This window comes from Myripristis murdjan, chromosome 4 (assembly GCF_902150065.1).
Source record: "Myripristis murdjan chromosome 4, fMyrMur1.1, whole genome shotgun sequence".
NCBI lineage: Eukaryota > Metazoa > Chordata > Actinopteri > Holocentriformes > Holocentridae > Myripristis > Myripristis murdjan.
In genome coordinates this window covers 4,911,750-4,929,064 of record NC_043983.1, presented here as the reverse complement: position 1 = coordinate 4,929,064, position 17,315 = coordinate 4,911,750, and the positions used below count along the sequence as shown (strand labels likewise).

At 42.0% G+C, this 17,315-nt stretch overlaps 1 protein-coding gene across 2 annotated transcripts in view; it reads right to left on the bottom strand.

Moving 5' to 3' along the window:
* The window catches only part of LOC115358119 (homer protein homolog 3), a 68,646-nt gene that overhangs the window by 23,574 nt on the left and 27,757 nt on the right, over positions 1-17,315 (bottom strand). For both annotated transcript variants that reach the window (XM_030049958.1, XM_030049959.1), the window contains 2 exons: positions 7,146-7,154; positions 599-735 (listed from right to left, as the gene is read on the bottom strand). In XM_030049958.1, the coding sequence (XP_029905818.1) occupies positions 599-735; positions 7,146-7,154 (146 nt within the window). The remainder of the gene's footprint in view (positions 1-598; positions 736-7,145; positions 7,155-17,315) is intronic.

Sequence of the window (17,315 nt, the reverse complement as noted above, 5' to 3'; positions counted from 1 at the left end):
CTTATAGCTTAAGGCTGCATCTGATGCTTATGTCAAGTTCAGTTGTGTGATTCAACCAGATGACAATGACATCAGGGAACATCCCCACTGGCTGCTGAAGGAGATCACTCACTGACTCTTCCACTTACAGTCCCCATGCAATGACCTCACATGACCTCTACTTCTTGTAAAACAGAGGACCTTCAGTGGTGGCATCATCCTGCACTAGTGGGTGTGAATTAAAATTTCAACCAATAAAACCTTCCAGTCTTTCAACATCCTCTTTCATCCACCTGTCCCTTCAAATAAAAGCAGTCATCTAGGTCTATTAGTGTCTAGTTCTGTTAATGTTAATTTTAAAATTAATGAAATCCAAAGAAACCCTGACCTACTCAACCAACATTATTTTGATGGTTGTGTCTGGCCCATATAAGTGTTTTTTTTCTGACAAATAACATGGAATAAGTGGTTAATATCACATGGTTCTCACAGTTGGCCTGACTCAGGAATAAACTACAAGATTATTCCAGGTTTTTTGTCAGTTGAGTCTAAATGGAGCACATGTTTGTGATTTCAATCATGGCAGCTTTAACTTTAAACAGCTCTAACTTGACTTTACCCTTCTGACAACATCTTCTTGATCCTCTCCTTCTCCGAGGTCAGCTCTACGTCGGCGCTCTTGCTGCGGATCAGCTTGTCCTCGGCCGGCCCGTTGACCGTCAGCAGCGGCGGAGAATGGCGCTCCTCTGATAGCTCCTGGACCCGACAAACCACAAACACAGGACTTTTTTTCAACTAAACAATCTAAACAAAATCAAAAGCAATTCTGTTATATGATGGCTGGTCAGTTCAGATCCTGTGTGGAGGTAAAATCATTAGTGCTTGCCAGTGTCTCAGTGCACTTGTGTACCAGTAACCCTGCCATGCTGTCACCACATCATCAGTACCTTCCTGTGGCCACAATGACTCTACTGTAACAAACAGGACAATATGCTTGAGTCACAGCAGGATTCAATACGCAGGATGGGTTTGTGACCACAATGTGATCAGTAATCAGTAACAGCTCAATAACAAAAGTATGACTCTACAAAATTATGTTTCATTTCATTTACAAATAAATGTGCTCAATACATTGTGAACCATAGTGTCATTGCACAGTGCAAATAATACAATGCACAATTTGTGAAACTGTGATGGACAAGCCTTCTCATTTGTGATTACTAAAGCAGAATAACATGCAACTAATATTAGAAATAAGTTCTCTGCTCTACTATATGTACTGGCTCATTTCTGCAATGCACTGCATTGATTTTTCATATATGGTCCAACCCCTATCCACTATGGATCATATAGTATCAGCACTCTGAGTTTTTCGCTCAATTATTGTTATGTTGCTAGCAGTTAACCTTGCCTGAGGCATATGAACTTGACTTTTTTTTTGCATTTCATATTGGTAAATAAACACTCAATCTGTAGAAATAAGATTAGATTTAACTTCTGTTCCACTGCTAGAAACTGGCAGCAGGCTTTAAAGGAGACTCTGTCCCCAGTCAGTCCAACTTCACCATCGGTCACATCAGTTCAAGTTGACACCATGGTCAGTGTTGGTCTGGACCGCCGTCATATTCATGCGTTTGTCCCCTTGTTTTTATTTTCACAGGCATTTTATGAACTTTCACGTGCTCAGTGTCTCCATTAATATATTATCCTGCCTGCTAGCACCAGTACAGGGTCACTACAGCATAGATTTGAGCACCTAATTACCATACTAATAAATACAATCATACCTGTACTTGACAGAGAACTTGACACAGAATCAATAATTGAGTGCACCCAAGATACACTTCAAGCAGCCGATTCACTACAGTTAGAGTCAGACACATCCTGACACAACATAAACCTGCACTGGACTGACACTTCAGGCACAAACAGGTTTCCGGCTGCCAAGGGCCATTTATCACACGCCTCAGAGTGGACTATCCTGCTCACACCATGGTCACTTACCAACAATAAAAGAATAAAAGATAGGGGGAAAATTACTTTAGGGAAAGTAATAATGAACCAGCCGATTCATTATCCTGCCTGAGCCACAGCGTTGTAGGCACGGTGATTTGACCAAAACGACTGAAAACAAATATACAAAAAAAGGGCATGGATAATATGACAACAATATTAACGTTACACTACTGTTAACTGCCAGAAAATAATTATAATATGTTTTGAATGTTTATGTTTTTTTTTTTTTTTTTATTGTTTTTGTGTGAACTTCTACCAGTGAAGTTGAAATCATAGTGAATAATGGTTCCTGGGGAAGCATATACCATCATACAACAGCATCGTAGCTTAAGTTTACCTTGAACGGTTAGTATGTTATTGGAAATGATCACAGCTGCTATGACAAATATCAATGAGATGTTGTACTTCTGAAACCCTACATGCCAGCTCTATAGCGAGCCAACATCGATTTAGCCGTGATTCCCCCAGCTTTGGCCTGATTCAGGCTGTTTGAATCAATACAGCTGCATCTTACACATTAAGCCTGGTGTGTCAGCTCAGGTTAGTAAATGGTTAGTATGCAGGCTTTGGCTGCAGACCAGCTCCACACAGGAGTCAAGAGGCTGTTTAACGTGCAATACCACTCAATTCAACTGTTCATGTGCGTTACTATATATTGAGGAGATCACAGGCTTATTATGACTGTGTCCTCTGGTAGCTTACTTTGAGAGGAGGTAGTTCATCATCTTAGATAGTGACAGGACTGTGTGAGACCACGGGGGAAACATATATGCATTCTGACACGGAGTGGTCTTCCTCTGAAACCGCAGAAAGCCCTTTAGTCTCCTCGGAGTTGACTAGGCTTCTTAATGGTTAGCCTGAGTGCAGGCTCATGTTGCTCTGTCTCTCCACTGAACAGTACGGCTGAAAAAAAACCACCCAGAAAACAGCAAAGGAACATGGCCTGCAACTTTAAACCAGTCTTAAAATTAGATTTAGGTTCATCTAAAAGTCATCAGGGGTCTATTTGATTTTTTTCATATGAGCAGGTTTTAGGCTTAAACTGAAAATTACAAATTAGGGCCAAACACAGGAAATAACACTATTCAGATATGTGAAAAACATATTAAATGTATGATGCACATATAAATCTAACTATGTAATTTTAACTGAAAATGATATAGAGAAAAATAAAAAAAAAACCCTCCCATTACAATGGTGAGGCCTGACTTTGCCATTCACTGTCTGTGATGCTCGCTCTCCTGCCTGAGCAAGTCGAGACTGATCCAACGCTGAAATGGAAAGTGAGGACCGAGTCAAGACAGCTCAGTGTCACAGTAATAGAGGGCTGCTGCAGAACATTTACATTATGCATTAATGCTGTGCTGCATGTTTCCATTACTTGACATTAGGCAATATAATTACAGTAGAAGTGACATTCCTGATTATTTCTCTAGACCATGGCTTTTCAATTGTTAATCATTAGTGTCAACAAGGACAATTACATAAAACTTTACTGCAGTTTTGGCATCATGCATCAACATCTTCAATCACAGCTCATATTCTAAATCAAATGAAATGTTCAGTTTCAGCTACAGCGGTAATGTATGATTATATGTCTGCTTAACTGTGACCCATCAAAGTTATTCTGGCTGTAACACGTGGACCAGAGGCTTCAGTCAGTGACAGGCTTTAGCGTCTGGATATCCAGATCCCTTGTCAGAACAAAACGGACACGACACAGCAGGCAGACGGAGCCGAGCTCAACATGTCAGTACTTGTTATGTCCCATCTCAGCTCCTGTAAACAGGCTCCACGCAGAGCAGGCAGCCATGTGCGGAGCCCAGCTGGTTTCCCCTGCATATAGCACAGCCTCGCCGCTCTGATGGGATTTCAGTTCAAAGAGAAACAGGCAGAGGTGCACTTCCCACTTCCAAAGGCTTCATCTGCCGGGGCAAACCGGATAGGCAGAGTGTGCATGTGTGTGCCAGAAAATGTATATGTATGAAATGCTCCCTGTGGCTCAAAGGCATTACCACTTCCACAGTTAGGGGTTTAAGCTCCACTGGGCTCACTCATGATAAAAACGTATTCAGTCAGTCCTTGGACAGAAAGCGTCAAACAAAAATGTTATATGCTGTACTTTGTATGAAGGGCTTTCAGGTGATATGATACCACATCTGGCAGCCATATTGGAGGTCCTCTCTACTGTGTGCAAACATTAACATGGCAAAACTAGCTTTTCAATATACAGCAATCAGTCTGAGTGGAGTGAATAGGCGACACAACAAATCTACCAGCATGATGCCATCATATTGGCACATGGTAAAGAAACCGGCTTGGCTGCCTCTCGGCTGCAGCACTGCAGGTGTGTGTTTCTGTTCCCAGCAGCTGGCTCGAGGTGGGGAGCTCCACACAGTTAGCCTGTTACCTGGGATGCAGGCTGTGGTGAATCCACTTGTTAGACAGCGGTTGTCACCTGTCTCGTATTGTTACTTAATGACGAGCAAGATGTTGTGCTCCTTAATGAGTCAATATGGGATGTAATTTGCAGACAGCCAGTCACTATCACGAAATAGATCCCGACAGGGTGGTCAGAACCCCGACACCAAGTGCAGGGGTCTTGCATCACCCTGAAGAAGATTTTGCAATAATGACCAACAGGCTGTTCATAATCCCTCCAGTTACATGGCTACCGACCAACAAAATGAATAAACTGCCATGAAATATTGTTTCAAAATGATTCATTATTTGTACGCCTTCCCTCTAGTTGACCTCTATGATGCATACCTGTCAACATTACGCTGTGAAAGAAGTGCAGTAAATGTTTCATTCAGTTTAGTTTATCGATTACCAGTGAATATTTATTTAGCTGATACATTTTTTAAAATTCAATCTACTAATTTAATTTGCAGATCTACTTAGGCAGAGACAAAGCAAACAATAATATTAGTGTTAATTAAATGTTCATTTAAGTTCAGCAATTTTGTGTCTTATTTAGATTGTTGTATTTTATAAAATGCAATAAAAATAACAACAACACCATAATATGAGCATTACATATCAGTTATCCTCTCTAAATATCCACATTAGTAGCAGCCATTGAAAAACCCATATTGGTTGACCACTAACATCCATAGCAAATATTGAAAGAGTCGGTCAATAACTGTAGCCTCAGGAGCGTTCACAAACAAAATCTCTATGGATGCATGACTGCAGCTGCATAGTGTCCTTCAGATTTCATCCTCTAATAAATTAGGCGTGGCTTTTTTATGTTTTTATGATGTTTTAATTGTTTTTTTATTATTATTAAATCAATTTAAAGTAAGGATATTGGTATCATATGAAATTAGACGACCTAAGGTATCATGGTATATTGTTCCAAAGTTACCCTAAATTTCGGCAAGGGAAAAACTGGCCATTTTTCCAGCGGGCTCCCTTGACCTCTGACCTCCAGCTCTCTGAATGAAAATGGGTTCTCTGGGCAGCCACGGCTCTCCCCTTTGCAGACATGCCCACCTCATGCTAATCCCATGCAGGTTGTGCCATAAACCCTGCAGTCCACGTGTTCTTGTGGCCTGTTGTAAAATGGTGTGTTTGTGCAGACTGGGGCCTAAACAGTCTTGGAGCTGCATCAGTTGGCTTTGACTGGAAAGCTGAGACTCTTGTGGATTCAATGAGCCACATTTGATTCATGTGTGATGATGTTAGCCCCCATGGCAGCCACTTCACTGTAGTGAGCCATCACTGTATAAAATGACCTCAATGATAGTCTGAGCCTCATGAATTTTAACAACCACAAACTAGAGGAGGATTCAAAAAAACAAAATCATAATAAATCAGAATAGTGAATCCTAATACCTGTAAAGTGGCAATACTTAAGAATCACAATACATATCGAATCGGCACCCAAGCATCGTGACAGTATTGAATCGTGAGATAAGCACATCGTCCCTGCCCTACAATAATAGCTACACAAAGTAAAGAGGTGATACTGTAGGAGGAGGCATTCATCTTCATCTTATGCCAGAAAAATGATTTGGATATGGCATGACAGTATACAAACTGTTTGACTCCATCATGGCTGAGCCAAGTTTGCTCTTCAATACCACGTCCAACTGCGAATTGCCTCAGGATCCTTTTCACATTTTTTTAAACTATAGTTTTCTCAATATACAGCCCTGGGCTATGAGGCCACTTGGTCTCTTTTCTTCAAACACACAGATGAATTGGCCTGGGCACATCGTTGAACCGCCCCTCAAACGGAGCCTGGGCTAGTCAAGCACCAAGAGCACTTACTGTAGAAAAAACTTGTATTATTCATTTGAGCTGGCTAGTCTGCGTTCCCCTGAGGACGTTGTTTTATTTTGTAAAGTGTGCCTGCTCGCTGCCTGCTCTGGTGGTATGGACGGATGTGTGCAGTGGAAATAAAAAGCACGCAGTCCACCCGTGTGAATGAACAGGCCGTCCAGAGAGGAAGAAACTGTGCAAGGAGGGGGAAAAAAAAAAAATCAAAGCTAAGGCATCTTCAAGTCCATCCTCAAAGTCGACGCTGGGCTGTACGCATCTGTGAATAATTTATGCTGTGGATCATGTTTAAGTCATAAATGGGATTACAAATTTACGACAGTTTCACTAACAGGCGGAGTGGAAACAAGGTGGTGATACTACGGCGCTGCCTTCAAACGGCCAACAACTAATTAGGCGGAGTTGAAAGGAGCTTCGAGGAATCCCCACATTTTAGAGTGCGGTTTGCATATTTTGTTCTGTCAGTGGGACGTTCAGTGACAGCAGTAATCGTTACATCCTGGTTTTCTGATTTCTGGGATGGCCGACTCATCAAAGCGCGTGTGAACTGAACGATACTCTGAGCCGCAGCCGTGACGTGAGCATCTCAGACATCACGATTCGATTTTTGCAGCTCTAGTTGCCGTCATCAACAAAGACTTTCCTCCTCATAACAAGCACGAGCTGTGCTCTTAAGTCGACTTTGATCACACGCCAGATGAATTATTGAGCACAATATTTCATGGAACACAGAGACATGAGACTACAAACCCGGCAGAAAAAAAAAAAAAAAAAAAAATCAGAATGCAGGTCAGGAGTCTGGGTAGCGTCTGTGTGGATAATGGGGTCTTGGGTGTGGAGTTTTGTGTAGACAGTTTACTCACCTGGGAGAGCTGAGAGACAAGAAGTAGTCCCCATGATGCATGAGCCAAGGAGAAAGAGAAAAAGAGGATGTTATCAATAAATGATTAAAACCAGTCACTGAACATGCTCATCAGAAATTTCTCAATATCATGCCTAAATTATAAAATGAAAACCAGCTTTAGTTTAATAACGCAATACAAAAAAAAAAAAAAAACTGTTTTGCTGCTCTCTGTAACTGATTGATACAACACAAAAGTGATGCAACCTACAGTACATCCACTTTATGAAAGCTTGTTTATTTGCTGTTTTACAGACATGTGGCTCGCTCCTGGCAAAGATCCCCTGCTGATGTGATGCATTTTACCTTTCCCGTTTCTAGAGCTGAGAGAAGAAGAACTGGGTGGTTAACACGAGCAGCGACAGCCACCATATCTGAGCAGACCACATCAGAAAACGAAACCTTCAGATGGAGGTTCCGTCTCAACGGGGTGCGTTCACAATTGTTTTTACAGATTCCTTTCACAACCTCCAGCGAGTTTTCATGCCGACAGAATTTTTGACAAACAGGCAGCAGTTTCCTTCAGTACTTGGCAACAGGGCTCAACAACGCATCTGTTGTCTTCAAAATCCCCCGTGAGCCACTAGCTGGAACAGCAGTAAGGAGTGCACAACAGAACTGCCTTGGACATGGAAACTATTTTTTTTTTTTTTTTTTTTACAAGGTTTTCTACCACATTATGTCAAGTCAAATCAAATGAGGTCAAGTTTATTTACTGAATGGACTAGTTGTTTACTATGATTCATTTTTTAGTCTTTAGTCTTGATTTTATTTAAGCAGGGTTTTTTTTTTTTTTTTTTTTTTTTTACATCAAAGTGAAATAAAAAAAAAGAAGTCAGGAAAAACAAATATAAAAAAAACATCACAACCGCCAATAGGCCTAGACCTTGCTGGTGCTGGTGTGTATGTATGTGTGTGTGTGTGTGTGTGTGAGTGTGTGTGTATCTCAATGATGTAAAAACCTTTTGGGGGTCAGAGGAGTCTGGCTTCGTAATCAATGGAATAGGATTTGAAAAATCCTGACCCTCCCGCTTTAAATATTAAAACTCCTTTTATAGTGCTTTCAACGTGACTGTGCACCACCACACATCTCACTACATCTACACTGTTTACTTATTTATCTGACAGTCTGTCCGCCCTCTTCCCATAGCTTTATAAAGCTCCTGTTATATACCCTGCGCTTCATCGAGACGCCAGGCCTGCTTTATTTATTCATGTCTCCATGCATCAGACTTGCAGGCCTTCCCTGCAGCACCTGGCCCCCTCCTCCTCCTTTTTTGGACAGTTTTAATGTTGAGAGGTTTTGTAAAATATTGATGACTCGTATTTTCAGGGCAGTGTGTTTGTCTCCTCTGCATGGGTGCTGTGCACAGCGGCTGATCCCAGAGGGAAAAAGCGCAAATGTACCTGGTCAGATGAAAAAGCAGCTTCCTGAGATGTGGGAGCAGTGTGTTTCGCTCTGGAGCGTTTTGCTGGTGGATCACAATTAGCAGCACAATGTAGCAAAACAACAGCTGATTTTTCTTTGATGAAAGCAACATGCTCTTTAACGCGCAGGAGGAGAACGTTGCATTGACGTAGGTTTAAACGGGCCTTTTTCACAGCATGGATTTTGACATGAAATGGCAGGTAAACACAGGTCTTACTGATAACATTAACTACAGTTTCACTCTCTTCAGGTCTCACAGAGTCAAGGTCATGATATTGTTTTGCTGGCTCAGCAGAACAGGTCTGCCACAGCCAACTACCCTGCTATTTACCCTGCTTTCATGTGAAAATGGCTGCTGTGAAAAAGATCTATTCTTAAAACTTACAGAGGCTAATCACTAATGTTTTTCACTTGTTGAGTTGATCAGACATTTATTGGAGCAAACGCAGCCACATCTCTTACAGGGACTACAAAGTGGACCTTCTCAGGGGGTTAGATCGCACAAACCAATTTCAAAACTTTCCTCTTCTTTACTGATGGCTCATAAGCCTCCAGTGAATAGGGGAATACCTCCTTTGTGCTGCTGGCCGACTCTATACAGCAACTTGGAGTGAGCTGCTCGCTGCTGCTCAGTGTCTGATCAGCCGACCATCACTGTCTTGTTTAATCTGATTTGCACACTAACTAACAAATCTAGTAGAAGCTAGCTTTAATAGTGGGTAGTGTTTGCAATGCAATATTAATCTTGGTTAATAATACAATGGCTAAATGAGCCTGCTAGCTAGTTTATAGTTTGTTCAGGCTACCTGAGCTACCTGGGCTGTATTCAACGACGTTATGATACGTAACGTTGTGTGACGTCTCATTGAATGATGTGTTTGGTTGTAACGTTTTGTAACAGAGAGCAACATGCCTCACAGGCAGTTTTCCTCTGTTTTGTGGGCGTGTCAGAGGTGTCAGAGGTCCAATCAGCATCAGCCTGTATTTAAGCCTCCGCAATTTAAAACGAAAGTGTTCCATTATGGCTTCCAAGTTGCTAAATCATTGTAGCCTGTAGCGTAGCTGGAGGGGGGGCAGGGGGGCCGCGCGCCCCAGGCCCCAGCTCATGATAGGCCCCCTGACAAGGGGGCTCTTGACGGCCGATTGCTGCAACCACACTGCTGCAATCTGTTTGCCTCACAAACAGATTTGCTGTGGTTGCAGCAATCGGCCGTCATCTGTCAATTCAGCCCGTCGCAGTACCACTTTAACAGGCCCCCTCCCCCGTGCCGCTAGTCTGTCAACGCGCTGGCTGGCTGGCTGGGCCGATTCTTGCATGAGACTACCCGGCCCCCTGTCACCAGCAGCGCTCGATTCTAACCTCTCTGTAGCCTATGTAGGCTATTTGTTTCCATATGCTAATAAAATTAAATTACAGTTGAAATTAAAAAAATAAATTAAAATTTAGGCTACATTTTTTGTTTAAAATCAAAAAGTGAAAAGACAACATTAACTTACGTTACCACACCAAACTTCAAACTAGTAAGGGGGGAGGTGATTGGCTGTCAAATGTCACTCCTAGCCTACTGTAACGTTACTTCCTCGCATAACATGATGCATCATTTTGATTTGATCGAAGTCTGAAGTTTGCTGACGGTCCCGCTAGCGTCCGATTGCGTTCAATGCTAAAATGGGGAAAAAGTTGGGATGGCAAAAGATCAAGGAGAAACAAAGGAAGAGGAACCTAGTGGCCTTGTGTGCTTCACAACTCAACCCTCTGCTTCGACATCTGGGGTCCTTTCACAAAGCAGTTTCAACAAACTCCGAGTCTTACCCTGAACTCTGAGTTGATCTACTCTGAGATAGGAAACTGATTTTTCGGTTCCAGAACAGCTGATTTGAGTTAGTTTGATCAACTCTGAGTAGTTTCACCTGGAGTTAAGCGCGTGCACCACAGGTATAAAAAGACAGCGTCAATGGAGCCCCGATTTGACGAGTCACCATGGCAACGAGGAAGCGTCGGGCTGCGTTTCATTCATACAGTGAGTTTGAACAAGTTTTTATTATTATTATTATTTTTTAAAGTGCAACACAGCTGCAGCGGCAAAGGAGAGGAAGACGGCGTGGGAGAACACTGCTGCTCGGGTCAATGCTTATGTTTAAATGTCGTCCGGTGCAATCACAATAATATTACAGGGGAAAACTACTTAAATGGTAGCCTATTCATTTATTTCATTTAGGTGCAATCCTGCGGGGGAGAAGCGCACTTGGCAGCAGCTTAAGATGAAATATAAAAACATTGTTCAATCATGCGCGGTCTTATAACCATCTCCCGACGAATATTTAATTCTCTGCGCAGTAACACTGCACCTTCATCCACGGGATCGTTGTCGAAAGGACATGCCATGTTCGTGGAAAAAAAGCCGCCACCTAACTACTAATGGACTTCTAATAAAGGCCTACTGACTGTTTTTTTTTTTTTGTTTGTTTGTTTTTTAAATAACAGACGGCAGAACTAATATGCCACGCCAAAACTCGCCTGCTGCCTGAATGAATGAGGAAGTTAAATACGGTGTGTGGCTGAAAGAGGGCGGACACAGAGAGAAACTCGAGGTTTCATGAGAAAAACCTGGTCCCGACCAGGTTAGTTTCATGGAGTCTGTTACTGCGGTAACTGACCGAGAGCTTAAGTTACCTCCCTCTGTGAAACAGGCTAGAGTTACCCCTCTTTCTCTGCTTTGAGTTAGGCTACCTCCCTTTGTGAAACAGGCTGGAGTTACCCCTCTTTCTCTGCTTTGAGTTACCTCCCTTTGTGAAACGGAAAACTCAGGGTTTCCCTCATTTCAGGGTTAACAGACTCAGAGTTTTCACTAAACCTGCTTTGGGAAACGGACCCCTGGCCAGCTGGATGCTCGCCCCGCTAACCTTACCAAAAGTTGTGGGACACAGCATGTTGCTAACGTTAGCATGCGTATCGCTGAGGATGATGCTAGTGGTAGCGATGAGGAGGATAGTAGTAATAATCTACGCTGAAGACACCATTGGTGAGTAACTTGTTTCATATTATTGGCTTAAAGTTGTCATAAATCTGTCTAGCAAAATCTGTCTACCACCGTGTTTCCTTAATTTGTGTTGGTATTGTCGCTGTCGCTCGCAGTTAGGTCTACTTTGCTCTGCTTGCATTGATTAGGCTGTGTGTCTTGGTTGTGTGGAAGGCTGTGTGGCTTTATGATGATTCATTCAACCATCACATTATTTGGTAAATCCATGGCGCTGACCATGGTGCTGAAATAGGCTGTTGTCGCTTGTACGTTAGGCCTACGTTTTGTGTGGATTGATTAGGCGTATGTGAATCCGTGTATCATTCGTTCTTTCTATTTTCAATTGCCAATCAAAAATTAAAAAATGAAAAAGTGACTGGTTATTTTGTTATTTGTTTTTTTAATCTAACACCAAAATCCAAAATATGCCTGGTTTTTCATAGTTCAATTTTAGGCTCGGATCAAAAATACGAAATGGAAAAACGGGAATCAGGACTGAATTTGATTTTATTATTTAATCGGTCCGGTTTACGTAACCCAGAAGTTTGGTAATGAGCGGTAGCTCACAGCAGATCACAGCAGCCAGGTACATTCAGTCCTGCCACCCTGATCACCGCCACCATGGATAGTTATTACGTGTTGTTTCGAGGACCAAAGCGTGTGACTCTAAAAGAAGAGGACATGACAACCGAAAAAATCAGCAGAGCTTCTTAACAATGATGGGTAGTAGCTCCGGAGACCTTCTTAACCGATCTGGGAAACCCGGCCCTTTTCTGTGAAATTGCAAAGTGGCGGTTCTGCCTATGTTGCCGCCCTAGGGGAAATCAGTGGCTTGCGCCCTTCTATGTCACTACTCCTACCGCGGCGCCAGTCGGCCCCGCGCCCACCCGGTCAGGTCTGCCGGATCTGACAGGTGAGCGTCCGGTGCCGCTCAGCTTAGCTGATTTTTTCGGTTGTCATGTCCTCTTCTTTTAGAGTCACACGCTCTGGTCCTCGAAACAACACGTAATAACTATCCATGGTGGCGGTGATCAGGGCGGCGGGACTGAATGCACCTGGCTGCTGTGATCTGCTGTGAGCTACCGCTCATTACCAAACTTCTGGGTCACGTAAACCGGACCAATTAAATAATAAAATCAAATTCAGTCCTGATTCCCGTTTTTCCATTTCGTATTTTTGATCCGAGCCTAAAATTGAACTATGAAAAACCAGGCATATTTTGGATTTTGGTGTTTGGTTATTTTGTTATTTGTTTTTTTAATCTGTCACTTTTTCATTTTTTAATTTTTGATTGGCAATTGAAAATAGAAAGAACGAATGATACACGGATTGAATGTGGCTTGGCTTGATTGTGTGAATTGATGTGGCTGTATTATGATTTAACCATCAAAAAGTACCATAAATTATTTGTAAAATCCATGGCAATAACCATGGTGCTGAAATAGACTACAGTTGGCCAAGGCTAAAGTGTTGTTTTGCAAAATATCAGCAGTTCACTCATCCGATAAATCCATGGCACTGCCGTGGTGTTGAAATAACACTACAAGCTTCTTTGACTCCTTACAACAACAACAACATTATAATAACAATGATAATATAATAATAATAATAATAATAATAATAATAATAGGCCAAATATTAACAATAAAACACTTTGTATAGCATCTTATTCCTGATAGGCCCACTACAAGGTCCCGCCCCCCCTGCATTAACCAGCCAGCTACGCCACTGATTGTAGCCAATGTTTAAAATGTTACCCATCATTTGAAGAGGTAAAAGCACATGTATGTGGTAAGTATGACAATAGATCAGACAAAGATTATTGTTTTTCTTCAATAATATGGCAACTTTTATTCAACTTAAAACTTAAAATACATTTGTGTAGGCCTATGGTTCAAATCTTGGAAACACTGTTTAACAATAACCGTTTTTTTCATAGTGAACATTGAATGTATTGATATTCTTGAATATCTTTATTTAAACAAGTCATTGCTAAAAGTTTGTCTTGTCTCACTTGGTTAACAGTTACTTCACAGCAGGCCACAGGCCTTGGCCTCGACATGAGGCCTCCTCACTTTGTTGCTCCTGCTGTACAACTCTGTAAGGTTCACGCCAAGACTAACCCATAGAATTAACGGAACACTTCTAAATGCCTGTGTTCAGTCTAATGTTTTGATCACAAATGTACACAAATATCAGAAATCAGAAATACTATATTGATCCCAGAGGGGAAAATGGGTAAAAACATAAAAAATGGGTAAAAACATCAACCATGCTCTTGTGTTGTGGGTCATGATGGGGTAAAAGAGCTGTCCTGAACTCTGGAGGCATCTCTAAGTTTTATTCCTTTACCACATCATGACAAGAGCAAGGCCCTGCAAGATTCAACTAATATTTTATTGTATAGATGTGTTTATCCATTTTCCACTAGTCAGTTAATATGCTCGTTGTGGAGGTCTGTTTATTATTCTTCATTTTTCTCTCTGTGAACCTAAAGGCCTCCTCCTCCGCCGCCTCTTCTTCCTCCTCCTCCTTATCTCTCAGCTCTGCAAATAAGAGACTGAAGTATTACTGCGCGGAGATACTCTGCTGCCTTGCACATATCAAAAACAGAAACTGTCTCCTGCCTCCGGGCTGCAGAGCCTCAGGCCACGATGCTCATGCTCTGCTGTTTCTACAAGCCTCTACTGACCAGGGCCAAGTGTGTAGTGGTGGTTCAAAACCCAAAGATACAAGAGAAGAGGAAAAAAGAGAACATAGCGTGCAGTCTGAGCCGAGCCACTCGTTTTTAAACTTTAAATTTGTAAAGCAAATTTAAACATTTTGTGTAAATCTAAAGTCATACAAGCCATGTTGGCTTTGACATATTTGGACATCTCTAATGTCAAATGATTTAAAATGGTTAAGTTTAGATCAATTCCATTCACTGTTATTGTAATTCCACCTTATGTAAGTGCGTAGTGAAATGGAAAACAACAAATCAAAAGCTGTGCAATGCAACAACAGTAGAAAATGCAACATTATTAGCAGTAGTATGAAAGCCTCTGGCCTTTCTATTCAACAGGTTCTGCTTTTTTTTTTTTTAAAAAAAAGCCTGTTGTAAATAGAGATTGGAGGTGTGAAACTCAAGAAAAAAAAGCTGGAATGAAAAAGCCAAAATGTCAAAGAAAATGGAACAGCACTAAATGAACTAGATCTTTGTTCAGCAGCAATAATAAATAGTGAACGGTAGCTGCAACATGTTCAGGGTGACAGACGCTGTCACTTTTCCAGACTGCTGCAACTTCCAACCCAGACATGGGGATGAGCAACAACACTGGTAACTCGCACACTTTAAGGTGTTTTATTGGTCGCCACCTCTTGTGGTAACGACAAAGACAGTCCATTTGGAGTATCACTCAGTTTTTAAGAGGCAGAGCCGCTGTGAAAGCAGAAATGATCTCAATGGTTGAGTTAATTTATATATTACAATTGTTCTCTCTTTTTCTCCTTTCATGACAGTCGTGGTCTTGGTTAGCAGGCTCACTGACCAGCATGCCCACATGTCTATAGGAAGGAAGTGATTCGTTATTTTATAATGGGAGTACCCCCCTGCTCCCTACTACAATTGTGTTTTTATAACTGTTATTGAAGTAATAAGTAGGAGTAAATAAATGTACACTCCCCTCCACAAGTATTGGAACAGTGAAGCCAATTTCTTTATTTTCCTGTAAACTGAAAACATTTGGGTTTGATATCAAAAGATGAATATGAGACAAGAGATCAACATTTCAGCTTTTATTTCCAGGTATTTACATCTGGATCTGACACACAACTTAGAAGATAGCACCTTTCGTTTGAACCCACCCATTTTTGATGTGAGCTAAAGTATTGGAAAAAGTGACTGACTAGTGTGTTTTGTTGCCCAGGGGTGTCCCATTACATTGATTATTCAAACAATAAATAGCACTGAATGTCTACGCTCAGTTTCAGATTTGGGTTTTGCCTGTGCAGACTGCATTTATAGTTAGAGGTGTAACCAACATGAAAATCAGAGAGCTGTCTATGGGTGAAAAACAAGCAATTGTGAAGCTGAGAGAAGATGGAAAATCAATCAGAGCCATTGCACAAACATTGGCCATAGCCAGTACAACCACTTGGAATGTCCTGAAACCACTGTACTAAGTAACAGATGTCAAACAGGCAGACCAAGGAAAACAGCAGCAGTTGATGAGAGAAACATTGTGAGAACTGTAAAGAAAGACCCTAAAACAACTGTTAGTGAAATGAGCAACACCCTCCAGACAGCAGGAGTGAGGGCATCACAATCTGCTGTTCGCAGAAGACTTCATAAACAAAAGTACAGAGGGTACACCAGAAGATGCAAGCCACTCATTAGCAAGAATAGGAAGACCAGGCTGGAATTTGCCAAAATGTACAGAGATGAGCCTCAAGAATTCTGGGACAAAGTTTTATGGACTGATGAGACAAAGATGAACCTTCACCAAAGTGATGGAAAGGCTAAAGTTTGGAGAAAGAAAGGATCTGCTCATGATCCCAAACATATAGGGCTCCATTTTTCCACACTGCGCTACCCGTTGCCACTACCCGCTACCTGTGAATTACACATTTAGCAGCTTCCACTATCCCTAAACGGTATCTTGCGGCCACACTGCCCGCTATATATTATGCTGACTCTGTTATTTGTGCCTGGAGGTGTGTTTGTGGGCGTGTTTTATGCGCTTTCCCTACAACTGCTATCTTGAGCACACACTTTAGGGAAAGCGGATAGCAGGTCCTCAGAACCACCCACTATCCCATTTGGGCTTTAACAAGAGCGTGCCCAGGCGGCTTCAATGCGCGTCCACTTGGACACATGTGGACGTGCACATGCGGCTCCACCTTCAGAATAAAAAGCCACCTTGCTTTAGCCTCAGTTGAACCCTTGAGAAGACGGCAGAGATAGTACTAAATCGTGACCTTCCTCTCTCCATCACGGGTTTTGGTTTGCGGATTTGAGATAGCGCAGCCTGCTCTTAAAGGCAATGGCACCTGCCACACTGATTGGTTTAACTGGCGTAACACCCAAACCACTCCTATGCATAATGTAACGGGTAGCGCAGGTGTTTTAGGGATAAGGGCAGGTGTGCAAGATAGCAACTTTTGCGGGGGAACGCCTCTTACGCAATGCTAAATCCCCAAATAACGGGTTTAGGGACTTTGACGCAAGATAGGGCCCATAAGCTCATCTGTGAAACACAGTGGACGTAATGTCATGGCTTGGGCTTGCATGGCCTCTTCTTCATTGATGATGTAACACATGATGGCAGCAGCAAAATGAACTCAGAAGTCTACAGAAACATTTTGTCTGCCAATTTAAAGAAAGATGCAACCAAACTGATTGGGAGGCCCTTCATCATGCAGCAAGATAATGACTTCAAACACAGTGCCAAAACAACAAAGGAGTTCATCAAGGACAAGAAGTAGAACGTTTTAGACTGGCCAAGTCAATCTCCAGACTTAAACCCAATGGAGCATGCATTTTACCTGCTAAAGAGGAGACTGAAGGGAGTAACCTCTCAAAACAAACAACAACTGAAAGAGGCTGTGGTGAAAGCCTGGAAAAGCATCACAAAAGAAGAATGCAAAAGTTTGGTGATGTCAGTGGGTCACAGGCTCGATGCAGTTATTGCAAGCAAAGGAT